A 12,133-nucleotide genomic window follows, 5' to 3' on the forward strand; every position below is an offset into this window, starting at 1 on the left:
GAATGCTCTGCCCAGTTACAGACAAAGGGTCTCTTTTAAGTTGTACACATTCTTAGACAAGTTGAAAACAAGTTGAAACTTGAATAGTTCCTATAGTTTAAGAATTCTGTGACTTACTTTTGGCTTCAAGGTCTGCAGCTTAATGAAGCCACTTTGTACTAACACATGCATGGATTTACTCTGAGGTTCTCTTTTGTAATCCTCCTGGGTCCACTTCCAAAGTACTGTTGAGTAGCAATAGTATAGATTTCTGTCTATTTATGAATAACTAATTAGGTCACAGTGTCTCAGTGTGTCTCGCCTGACAGGTGTAGTGAGGGAAACAGGTACAACCTGTTTTTAACTGTTGGGGAGAACTGGGCATGTTTCATGTTGTGAGTGATAGAAACTGGACAGGCAGCTGCCAAGTGAGGCTACTGATCCACTGGATATGTATGGCTATAATTGTATCGTCTACTATTGTGTATATTCATAACCATTACACACTCAGCCACTCTATATCAAGTCACGCATTCTATGTTCAGTTATAATGAAATACATTAATTTTTAATAGCAACACACACAAAAAAATATCTTTTACTCATTGACAATTGCTAACACAGGACCACTGAAAAAGCTCTGCTCCTGGGCCCCCTGTGCCTTCTGTGCCTTCTATCGGTTCGGGAGGTAGACACCCTCTACACATTTAAAAAAACTTAAAACTTTCCTTTTTGATAAAGCTTATAGTTGAGATGAGATGACTTTGGACCATCTCTTATGCTGCTATAGATTAGTCTGCTGGGGAACCTGTACTGATACACTGAGCTCCTCTTCTCTACTCTCCTATCCTATCCTCTCATATATCCATTCAAATGTTACCATTGCATGTCATTAACTTTGTCTCTCTCCCATAGTTGTCTTTCCTACTCTCTGTCTTCCACTCTCTGTACTCCTCTGCAGGTATCTTCTGCCCCAGAGCTGCATATCTTCAGAGTGCTTCAGAGTTTTTTTGTTGCCTGCTGTTTTTTTCTACCTCCTCTTTCCACTCACCCCAACCGTCCATCCTGAGCCTGGCTGTGCTGAAGGCTTCTTCCTTCAAAGGGAGTTTTTTTCTCTCCACTGTGTGGAGAGTGCTTACGCAAGTGGGGTTTTTGGGTTGTCTAATTCTATATATAGTCTGATTTGGAGCTATACAAATTAAATTAAATTAAATTAAATTAAATTAAATTAAATTAAATTAAATTAAATTAAATTAAATTAAATTAAATTAAATTAAATTAAATTAAATTAAATTTCCCTACGTCCTTAACAGTTCCATCAAATAAGGAATAAATATTTTATCAAAGAATCAATATGCTGGGTGCATTAATAATTGTATTCCTTTAAGATAAAAAACAACAACAAATCAAACAATAATTTTACCTTTGCTAGAGAGGAACTGTGTCTTGGTGCCAAGTCCTACACTTATGAAAATATTGACCAAATGTGGGTCTATTTGTTATGGAACTTACAAATGGAACTTGACTAGATTTCTGGACTCAATCTGTTTACGGTCAAATATATATATATTTTTTTTTAATCAAAATTTGTTTCGTTCCCAATTACATCTTCTCCCAACTTTCAATTACTTCCACCGCCACTGGGGAGCAGTGCTGCCTTGTGTGTGAATTTGGATTCTTCAATAAAGTTGGTGTGGGAAAAAAAAACAAAGTTTTCAGACCAAAGAAATTGATTTCCGAACATTGTAAAGCTAAAATTCGTCAAAATAGGTCAACGAGAAATACAGAGTTACGACAGTAAAAGACCGTATGTTAGCGTCCAAGTGTTTAGTCTAGCTTTAACTCATGAGCAGATAAACAGAAAGTCTAGTATACCGGTGGCAGACCGAGTAGGAATGACGATATCATCGATCAGCGCTAAGCAGAGGAAAACGCAGCAGCACAGCGTGTTGGCCTGACACTAGTGGTGATGATTTGTCAAAGTTCCAGATAACTAAGTGGCTAAACGAAAATGACAGACTACGCTGAAGAGCAAAGGAATGAACTTGAAGCAATAGAGTCTATTTACCCTGACTCTTTTACAGGTTTGAATTTAAGTGTAATAGAAAAGTGACAGACAGCTAGCTCGCAGGCTAACAAGTAACGTTATGCGTTAGTTTGCTCACCGGTACACTGTAACGTTCCAAACTTATCGTTACTGTCACTGTATAGAATATAAAAGTCACATATTATAAATATAGGCTTAACATACATTTTTTGGTTGAATACATGTATTTTAATGAACGTATCATTAGAGTTGATTATAATGTTCCATGGATTTATAATGAGGCTTCTTTCAGTCAGTTCCTGTAAGGCAGGAAGATTGCTATCGGCTGTCACTTACTCTTTGACATTTGGGAATTTTAAGCGAACCCACTGAGAAAATAGTTATGTTACTGATGTGCGTGTGTTTGCAGTTCTTTCGGAGGACCCCATCAGCTTCACCATCACTGTAACATCAGATGCAGGGGAAAATGATGAAAGTGAGTCATATTGATGTGTGGTTGCAGAATGCCAGTGACTCCAAAGAGTTAATAAAGCGTCATTAAATCTCTCTGTTCACAATGACATTTGTCAGTGTTGAAATGAGAAAAAGTTTGAAAAGATTGAAAACTGGTGAGTTGAAATAACTGTAATAATATGATCTGTTTTCTTCTTGAAGCTGTGGAAGCAACACTAAAATTCACATATGTAGAGAAATACCCAGATGAATGTCCACTGTGGGAGATCCACTCTCAGGAGAACCTGGATGAGGGTGATGTGGAGGAAATCCTCACCTTACTGCAGCAACAGGTCTGTACATCTGAACTTACTGTTGTCTCCATAGTCCAAATTTGTCTGTGATCCGTATTTTCGGGAAGGCTGGAAAAAATAGACACACAGTGATCAGTCATTGTTTTGGCTCTGTTCTCTAACACTGTGCAATTCAAATGCAGCTCAGTTGGATTCAGCTCAGGTAACTGACTTAGCCATTGCAGTATGCTCCACTGACTACACTCAGAAAAATCTCGGGCTGCTTTCACAGTATGCTTCGGGTCAGCATTTGGCTGAATCTAAACAGATAATTTAGCTGTAAACATTTCAGAAGTCACCCTGTTGTTTTTTGTCAGCAGTCACATCATCAATAACTATAACACAGCCTCCACCCTGCTTCACAGATAAGGAACTTCAGTTGGAATGAAATAATTCCCATTAATTTGAGTTTATTCCACTTTTAATTTGTGCCAGTATGAGTAAAACACACATAATACTATTTTGGGAAGGCTGTAGGAAGGGTTAGGGTCCAGGACAGAACAAACCTCTCTATAGAATTAAAATCAAATTTATTTTTAATTCTAATAATAATTCCTGTGGTAAATGGAAAAAATATTGATTATACATAACGGTGCCTGTGCTGAATCGTTAAGTTATCTCTCCAGAACTCAGTTAATATACAGTATATATATGTCATACAGTGCCTATGAAAATTATTCACCCCCTTGGAAGTTTCATTCTTTTATTGACATAAATAAATATATCAAATAAATCAATCATGGTCAATAAAAGTTGGTGATTTTGAAAAAAAGTGAAAACTGGTTTCTACAAAGTAATTAATTAAATTAAATTAAAATATATAAGGTGAAATCAGTATAATAGTATAATATTCACATTTTAAATGACTGACCTAATCCAACAGAAGTCCAGATATTTGGTGCCAGTAGTCTCACAATTAGTGAAATGGAACAGGTCATTGAAAAGTATAAGTCAGAGAATAAATACAAAAAAATCTCCAAGGCACTGAACATCCCCCAGAGTTCAGTGAAATCCATCATCAAGAAATGGAAGGAATATGGCACATGGCTATATCTGCCTAGAACAGGCCGTTCACAAAAACTGAGTGACCATGCAAGAAGAAGACTAGTGAGAGAGGCAACTAACACATGGATGACTACTCTGAGGGAGTTACAAGCTTCAGCAACTGAGATAGGAGAGACTGTACATACAACAACTGTTGCCCGGGTTCAAAAGCTTTATGGGAGAGTGGCAAGGAGAAAGCCACTGTTGAAGAAACTCATGTTAAATCACGACTTGAGTTGGCCAATACGCATGTGAAAGACTCTATGGTCCAGTGGAAGAGGGTTCTTTGGTCTGATGAGACCAAAATGGTGCTTTTTGACCATCAGACAAGACGCAATGTTTGGCGCACACGTGCACACCACAAACACACGATCCCCACGGTTAAACATGGTGGTGGCAGCATCATGCTCTGGGGATGCTTCTTCACAGCCGGCCCTGGAAGGCTTTTTAAGGTAGTAAGTGAGATGAATGCGGCAAAATATAGGAAAATCCTATTTAGTCTGCAAGACAACTACGGCTTGGGAGAAGATTTGTTTTCCAGCAAGACAATGACCCAATCAGTTAAAGCTACACAGAAATGGTTTACAGACAACAGGGTGAATGTTCTGGAGCGGCCGAGTCAAAGCCCAGACCTCAATCCAATAGAGAATTTGTGAATTGACTCTTGACAGGGCTCTTCACTCCAGTCCCCACGCAACCTGACAGAGCTTGAGCAGTTTTGCATAGAAGAATGGCATAAAATTCCTATGTCCAGATGTGAAAGCCTTATTGAGACCCATCTAAACAGACTCCATGCTGTAATTGCAGGCAAAGGTGCATCTACTAAATACTGACCTATTTAGTTTCACTAAATACTTTCTCTTTTTTTCCCAAAGTCGCCAACTGTTATTTACCATGATTGATTTATAATGTCAACAGAAGGATGAAACATCCAAGGGTGTGAATACTTTTTATAGGCACTGTACATCAGTGTACAGCATACCCTCATCTGTGTATATGTGATTACTCTGCAGGCAGAAGAAAACCTAGGTATGGTGATGATTTTCACCCTGGTGACAGCCATCCAGGAAAAACTCAATGAAATAGTTGATATGATGAAAAACAGACGAGAAGAGGAGAAGCGACAGAAGGAGAGAGAGGCAGAGGAAGCAGAGAAGGTAGGAACAGGAATAAAGCACATTAACCTTCAGAAGCTTCACCACGTTTTTCTGCCACCTTCAGTTTTTTAATACTTCATGTAGATTTAACATAACCTTGAAACGGTTGCAATTATGCCATCAGTTAGCACTCAATCACCAAAAATGACAAAGTGAAAATATGTTTTAGTTAAATAAAATATTACAAATTTATTGAAAATGCGAATTTCTCATTAACAAAACTATTGACATCTTATACAGTCCCTTACATCCGATTTTCGGCAGTTTATCATTCTTCCTGAGAGAGAGATCCTCTCAAGGACACTTTTTTTTTATTCCTATAAGAACCGCATAGTTGTTTCAGACCTAACAGAGCAAAATATGCTTGTTTCTTTTCTTTTGACTGATTGCAGTACAAAAAACATTTTATATAATCTGAAATCAACCTCATGGAATTGTGTCTTACTGCACAGACAGTCGCTTTAATGCTGCTAGAAAAGTTAGAAACAGTTTGTACCTTTATGTCTGCCTCCTGCTGCTGTCACCTGCCCTTTTTCACTTTCCAGGCAAGGCGCAATTCAACTCAAATAAGCCTACTGTTTCTAAACTTCTCTTGTTCCTCTTTTCTTTTTTAATTGATTTGGACATATATTTACAAAGTTAGGTTTTGTGTTTCTCCAGTTTTATTTGGGTTAAGGTCAGTATTAGAAAGTAAGCCTGAGAGTGAGATTAAGATAAACGTGGTTAATAAATGTCCTCACAAGTATAGTGTGGAAATGTAATGCTGTATGCGCTTGATAGGTGGCATTCCAGGGTACAGTGGTAACTATTGAAAACTTCCTGGCGTGGAAAGCCAAGTTTGAGCTGGAGATGGCTGAGCTGAGGAGGAAAAAACTGAAGGAGGAAGAGCAGGCAGGAAAACCCAAACTCACTGGTAAAGCTGCTGCTGTTACTTTAACATATCTCTGTCAAGGTTCACTGCTTAAGAGGTTGACTCCATACTGCAAATATATCTTTTCTTCACCAGGTAAACAGCTGTTTGAGAGAGACCACAACCTGGACACATCAGACATTCAGTTCCTTGAAGACGGTAACAAGTGTTTCTGATACTGTCAAATGTTATTAAGATAATTCATTTTGGCCCAGTTCGTGAAAACATTAAACTAATCCCTAATTTGGGACAAAACATTGTTGATTTTAGTCTAACAACTGAAATGTTGTGTGGTCTATGTGGTTTCTAGACCACAGCATGTGGCTGCATTAGTTTGTCTTACCTGATCACGTCTGTTTTCATATGGCACAGTATTGGGTTTTGGCCCAAACAGAAAAACTACAATCTCCAGAAAGGGTCTACAGGAGTTCTGGGGGGTCCATGCTCTAGTTTGATGCTAACACATGCACATGCTTCCTTCCTCTGTAGCTGGAAACAATGTTGAAGTGGACGAGTCACTGTTCCAGGACATTGAGGACTTGGACTTGGATGAGGACGACCCAGACTCTGACCCCTTAGAGGCTGGCAGTGATGAGGACTAAACCAAGAAGACTGAGGACAGCTGAGAACTAACAGGACCATACTGCACTTCTATGGAGTATGGGCAACTGAGCAAACACATGAAGATCCAGCAGCAGCTTCTAATTTTTAAAGACTCTTACAGAAGTGGGAGAGGGATTAATAAATACTACATACACACATAACGAGTGTTTCTTTCTGTGTTTGAACAACAGTCAGCACAATAATATCTTTCTTGGCTCTGCTGCTGTTCGATATACAGGACATCAGGTGTCGTCATGTGGCCAGATGAGTGCAGTAGAACACCAGTTATGAGGCAAAGAATGATTAAGATGTTTAGTGCAGTTAAGGAAGCAGTGCCCAGATACATAGATAAAAGATTACATTTAAACTCTTAATTGGGTCAAAGTAGATGTGCAGCAAAATGTCCTGTCAAGATTAGAATTGGTCATTATGGAGACTGGGAACATTTTCAATTTTCATTTTTATTTTCTGTTAGGGTTGTAAAGAGCACATCAAAATTTCCAGACATCAAACTTCATATTTTATTAATTCATCATGCAATTTATATATACAATTTTCACAATTGAGTAGATAGTAACCAGCATTACGCTAAATTATTTACTGTTAGGTAATTGTCTACAAACACAAATGCACTTACTTAATTTCCAAATATTGACCAAGTCAGTTATTTCTACAATTTGCATATATACAATATAACAATTTGTCAACAGCCTTCACAGTCCCACAGCTGTGCTGGATCATGATCTGTTTGCACTTCATTTACAGGTGCAGCAGTTCTCTGCTTAGCACTAAAGTGAACAGGTTTTTGATTGGGAAAGGTCAGGAGTAGAGAGAGGCAAGGATCAAAAACAAACTTCTTAGAGCTTCAGTACCATAGACGACTTTAATATTAATAGTTTAGAATATAAAAAATATAATTAACATCTGCAGGAGTATTGTGCTAGCCTACAACATACTGCATTTGACAAGGTATGATGACTGGAAGAATCCTAGAAGACCATTCCCACATTTAACTGTTAAAGTGTGTTCTAGGTGGATTCTACAATTCTACATGAAAGTTCAAGGCTGTTGTTGCTGCTGTTCACTGAAAGCTAGTACATACTAAACAGGGTTAATACATGTTTCTATGAAGATGTTACAAATCATCACAGCAAGGTTTTATCTCAGTCATTTCCCATCCACTGTCATATCTGACATATGCGTTCTAAAACTTTTTAATCAAACATATAAATTTTCCTCCTGTGGCACAGTTACAGTAATTTGTCATGTGAGTGCTCATATTGAACACTTGTGTCAATAAGAATGTAATATCTGAGCTGTCACCTGATGGCTGAGTGCTTCTTCACACGAGTAGGTAACTGTGTTACCCCTTGGGGAAGTTGGACACCTGCCAGACAGTAGATGTTGACAGTTGCCTCAAAGTATATGTCAGGTGTATGTATGTGTAAATGTGCCATGTCATCAGTTCAAATAGAAAGGCTAAAGTTAGAAGTTACATGTCTTTTTCAATCTGTTTTGAGTCTAATCTTAATAAAGTCTGAGCTGAAATGCTGTGAGCTGAAAGTGAGAAAACAATCATTGGAACCGAAGGTTTGCTCATAGTACAGTCACAGTATTTGCTCCATGGTGGGAGACTGAGTGAAGACTGATTTGAAGCTTCTGAGATGCATTACCAAGCAATGATAATGTAACTGTGACAACAGTAAACCAGACATGGGCTCTATGAGGCAGTACCTGACTCAAGGGATAAAGGAAATGCTCGGCTTGTAACAGTGGTGTTTAACATTACCACAAGACTTGCAGCACTGAGGTCATAATATACCAAATCTACTGCATGATCATACAAAATAAACTCGATTGGCCAAACTAAATATTACGATTGTGGCACATCTTTGCATAGATTGACACTCTATAGAGTGTAGCAAAATCAATAGAGGAAGGGAAGGAAGAAAATCTAACAGCAGTGAAGTGAAATGTACATAGACACAGTTTTTCATTTCAGTAAAGATCATAAATATCTATCAACTATCTTCTTTGTGTTATCATTAAGCCAACAGCTGATCACTCAATATCCCTGATGTCCCAGATAAAAGACAAAGGAAAGTCCTTCATCTCTTTGTGGAAGAGCTTGTCAAACCTCTCGTTCTGGGCGACGGTTAAGTGGTTCTTCCAGTCACCGACTGTGCCTGGTGTCCACAGTACATAAAAGAAGAGTGAAAGGTTTCAGTCACCCAGGCTGTATCATTATTCTGACATTCAGTGCCATTCTCATGCTCTGTTTCCATCGGCCCTTTTTCTGTTATGTGCTACATTTCCATACAGATACATTCAATGTGGTCCCATATAGCGTAAATCAATACTGTACTGTGAACCTATGACTATATAGTTTCTTGCAAATTTTTGATATAACTACCGTAACAGTGTCACTGTCCAACTGTCTAACTAATAATTAACATGGTAGGGACATAAAGGTGTGGAGGACAGTAGCTGTTTTCTAAGCACCCACAACAAGCCAGCAAGTACTCCAAAATCAACAACTTACTACTGTAAACGTGTCAAGTCACTAGGTGTGTGGGTGGTGGAGTAGGTGCTGGAGGACACACAGGAGCTGCAGAACCCAGCATACTTCAATGTTTTAACAAATACAACTGTCTTACAGTATACTGTATATATTCTTTAACTGTATCATCAACTGTGCATGAGGAGCAGAAATTAAATAAATAAAAAGTACATCAGTAGACACCAAGAATTTTCTTCGATATCTGTGTGCATCTAAACCATCTTAAAGTAGATTTGTTATTTCATATTAACAGTGGAGCACATTGTATCCTGAATTTCCCTTTTACATAGGATATGAGTTGGTAGAGGCCAGAACTGAAGCTTAAACTTAGACTGATCATAGTGCTCTGGAATGTAAGACAGATGGAAGAAACATTGTCAATAGTAAACAGCGTTAACATATCAGTGCTGTGTATTATGAAAGGTTAAAAAGTAGATCCATTACCAGGAAGCACCATTTTTATTTTCACCTCAAAGTGACTTTGACCTAAACACGGCCTCATAAAATCTACCTGACCCATCTAATCTTCTACATCTGCTCTACTCTTAGTGCAGCTGTTCCGTCTACACTTGGATCTGCAGTGTCAGAATCATCCATCTTTGCACCACACATCATTTTAGAAAAATACTGTCTGCACCGTCATCTTCGGTTTTCCAAAGCTGGGTTTGCCTTACTGTTTTCACTCCGTTAGGTAGTGTTGCTGATAATAATCATCATTTGGGATGGTTATTTTTTACTAAGGAGATTTCCTGTAAGCTACTACCACAGTAAACATTCTTACCTTTCCTCATGAATCTTCCCTGGTGGTGGTTAAGCAGGTTTACTGGCACCTGCTTGTAGCTGGCCTGAGGGATCTCCCTCATGTTGTCGAATGTGCTGTATTTCACAACGTTGGCCAGCTGCTCATCACTCAATTCTTTACCCAGGAACAAAGAGATCCTCTCCACTGCTGAGCGCAAGTCCTGAGCACACAGTAGAATTAATGCATTGTAGATCCTGTTTTAACCATTTTACAGTGATTCGTCTCTAACATGAGGCCAAAAAACAGCTTAGAAAAATGTACTCATTAAAATGACTTTAACTCATACTTGAATCATTTCTTCATAAGTGATGAACAGCATGTTCATTTCATTCTTGTGTGAGTACCAAGTTTTAATGTGGTCAAACCAGCTGCTTCCAAACACTGAAACAAATAATGCAACATGTCACCATCACACCTTTCTTTGACCATGAACAGCACTGCAGAGAAAATGCCATGGTGCACACACAGAAACTGCTCTTACCGTCTCCTCTAACAAATTTCTCAAAGAAGTCATTGAAATCCTTTGGAGTTTCCAACATGCTTGCCATCTTATGGAAGTAAAAGTAAGACACAAGGACATCTTTGGGATTTCTTGCCACGTAGATCACCTTAAAGAGGTAAAGTCAGGTTCTCAACAACATATGACTCTTGCCTTATAGGATTTTAAAACGGTAACAGGAACAATATTATATTATCCATGTATTGGTCTGTATGCCACTGAAATGGACAATTTAGGCATGTACTATGTCCTGAAATTACATAAAATAAAACCTAACAGAGGTAGTCAGGATGTAGAGAATGCAACAAAACAAAGTGAACATCATGAGAACACCGTGGAGGTAGTTGGATAACTGACCTTGCCCTTCCCCTGGCTTAGCGCAAGAGGCATTAACTGATATGGCAAATGGGTGACCCTCATCCTCGGTGATGAGGCAGTTATGAACGCCTGTCTGCTGCCACTTATTTCAATCCAGGGTATGAGATCACTATTGTTATTGATCTTGGTGATGGCAGTCACATCTCCATTTGCCTCAAGAAGCACCAGAATCTGCTGCAACCAGATAGTTCCTGTCAAACAGAACAGACAGGTGTTGTTTTCTTGGCCTGCACTCTGTATGTATGATGGCAGTAATAGTTGCAGTAGGTCAGATTTGTTTGTAAGAGGACAGTCCACCTCTGCCCTCTGTGAACCTTGGTCCTGATACTTATATATAATAGATGAACTATATTATATATTGTATTATATATGGTTCATCGTTTGATTCCCTGCTCTTTGCAATAATCTAATTAAGCTGTAAGTTATCTACATACTAATCAGCCTAGTTTCTTATCAAATCAGCCCAAAGGGAACATGTATATGCTCGATGAGCCTGCACTGAATATCAATAGCAGACCTCCTCCACCTTTTTCTCCTCTTACCTGACTTTGGGTATGTGACGACAAACACATCAGAGTCTCTGATCTCGAGGTTAAAAATCTGGTCCACATCATCAGGATCATGAGTCCCTCTGATCAACTTGAAGCCCTTATGTAACACCAGTTCGTGATTGAGAGTCCTGGTATCTTTTACATCCATGGTAGCTAATGAAAAAAATAAAAGCACAGCCGCATTTTCTTAACTCTGTACTTCACTTGTTGTTTGTCCAGGCATTGCTTAGACATTTAGGAGCAGCCCGGCCTCCGTTTGACGCTCGATATTGAAACTTATTTATATCACTTATTATATATACTTCTTAAGTGTGGAAACATTGCTGTTGGAAACTTCTAAAATGAGATTGAACGGCAAGAAGCAATGGCCACAGTAGAATGCATGGCTAACGTGGCGTTCAGGTGATACGGCTGCGTCCTGCTTACCTGCTCGTGTTTCTTTCCGACGGTAAAGAATCGACGCCGACGTGAATATGATCCCCTCGTTCCTACCACAAACAAATACCTTACATTAACTCACTTTCTTATTCTAAGTTCCCATCGGAAGCCCCGGCAATCCGTTTGCTGAAAACTGGAGATGCGCATCGACCACGCGTCTCTTACGCACCAAATAAATAAGCAGGTCTGAGCTTCCCGGTCTCCGGCACACAAGTGAATACAGTGGTGACAGACTCGTCCGTGGTCTCGCAGCTCTGTGGTGTGTAGTACTGTGCCATATCAAAATCAAATCAAGGTTTTGATGTTTGATGTTACATAAGCAGCACAGTTAGTGCGTGTTCGACTGCCTACTCACAATAAACAGGTACAAGGTTGGACGGT

At 39.0% G+C, this 12,133-nt stretch overlaps 2 protein-coding genes across 4 annotated transcripts; one reads left to right on the forward strand and one right to left on the reverse strand.

Moving 5' to 3' along the window:
- The first annotated feature begins 1,851 nt into the window (after positions 1-1,851).
- Positions 1,852-6,695, forward strand: rwdd1 (RWD domain containing 1). Its single transcript, XM_026370261.1, has 7 exons — positions 1,852-2,062; positions 2,435-2,500; positions 2,680-2,810; positions 4,868-5,011; positions 5,792-5,924; positions 6,018-6,080; positions 6,411-6,695. The coding sequence occupies exons 1-7, from the start codon at positions 1,990-1,992 to the stop codon at positions 6,521-6,523; spliced, it is 723 nt and encodes a 240-aa protein (XP_026226046.1). The 5' UTR covers positions 1,852-1,989; the 3' UTR covers positions 6,524-6,695.
- On the reverse strand, positions 2,794-12,047 carry LOC113169104 (amine sulfotransferase-like). 3 transcript variants are annotated; one of them, XM_026370258.1, is made up of 8 exons: positions 11,922-12,047; positions 11,741-11,802; positions 11,306-11,467; positions 10,743-10,954; positions 10,368-10,494; positions 10,173-10,267; positions 9,866-10,046; positions 6,966-8,710 (listed from the first exon to the last, which is right to left on the reverse strand). In XM_026370258.1, the coding sequence occupies exons 3-8, from the start codon at positions 11,460-11,462 to the stop codon at positions 8,586-8,588; spliced, it is 897 nt and encodes a 298-aa protein (XP_026226043.1). In that variant the 5' UTR covers positions 11,463-11,467; positions 11,741-11,802; positions 11,922-12,047; the 3' UTR covers positions 6,966-8,585. The 3 variants fall into 3 exon arrangements, with proteins under 3 accessions (XP_026226044.1, XP_026226043.1, XP_026226045.1); XM_026370259.1 differs by lacking the exon at positions 6,966-8,710 and adding an exon at positions 2,794-2,879 and having other exon boundaries at positions 11,741-11,981; XM_026370260.1 differs by lacking the exon at positions 6,966-8,710 and adding an exon at positions 8,722-9,132 and having other exon boundaries at positions 11,741-11,980.
- Positions 12,048-12,133: the final 86 nt, after the last annotated feature.

The sequence above is a fragment of the Anabas testudineus genome, chromosome 16, assembly GCF_900324465.2.
Source record: "Anabas testudineus chromosome 16, fAnaTes1.2, whole genome shotgun sequence".
Lineage (NCBI taxonomy): Eukaryota > Metazoa > Chordata > Actinopteri > Anabantiformes > Anabantidae > Anabas > Anabas testudineus.

Excerpts from the sequence above, each read along its gene's own strand:
- LOC113169104 (XM_026370258.1), bottom strand. The coding sequence starts at position 11,462 with ATGGATGTAAAAGATACCAGGACTCTCAATCACGAACTGGTGTTACAT. Across the intron at positions 10,268-10,367 it reads GAAATTTGTTAGAGGAGACG|TGTTTGGAAGCAGCTGGTTT; the intron begins GTAAGAGCAGTT and ends TATTTGTTTCAG. Across the intron at positions 10,047-10,172 it reads CTTATGAAGAAATGATTCAA|GACTTGCGCTCAGCAGTGGA; the intron begins GTATGAGTTAAA and ends CTGTGTGCTCAG.
- rwdd1 (XM_026370261.1), top strand. The coding sequence starts at position 1,990 with ATGACAGACTACGCTGAAGAGCAAAGGAATGAACTTGAAGCAATAGAG. Across the intron at positions 2,063-2,434 it reads TTACCCTGACTCTTTTACAG|TTCTTTCGGAGGACCCCATC; the intron begins GTTTGAATTTAA and ends GTGTGTTTGCAG. Across the intron at positions 5,012-5,791 it reads AGGCAGAGGAAGCAGAGAAG|GTGGCATTCCAGGGTACAGT; the intron begins GTAGGAACAGGA and ends TGCGCTTGATAG.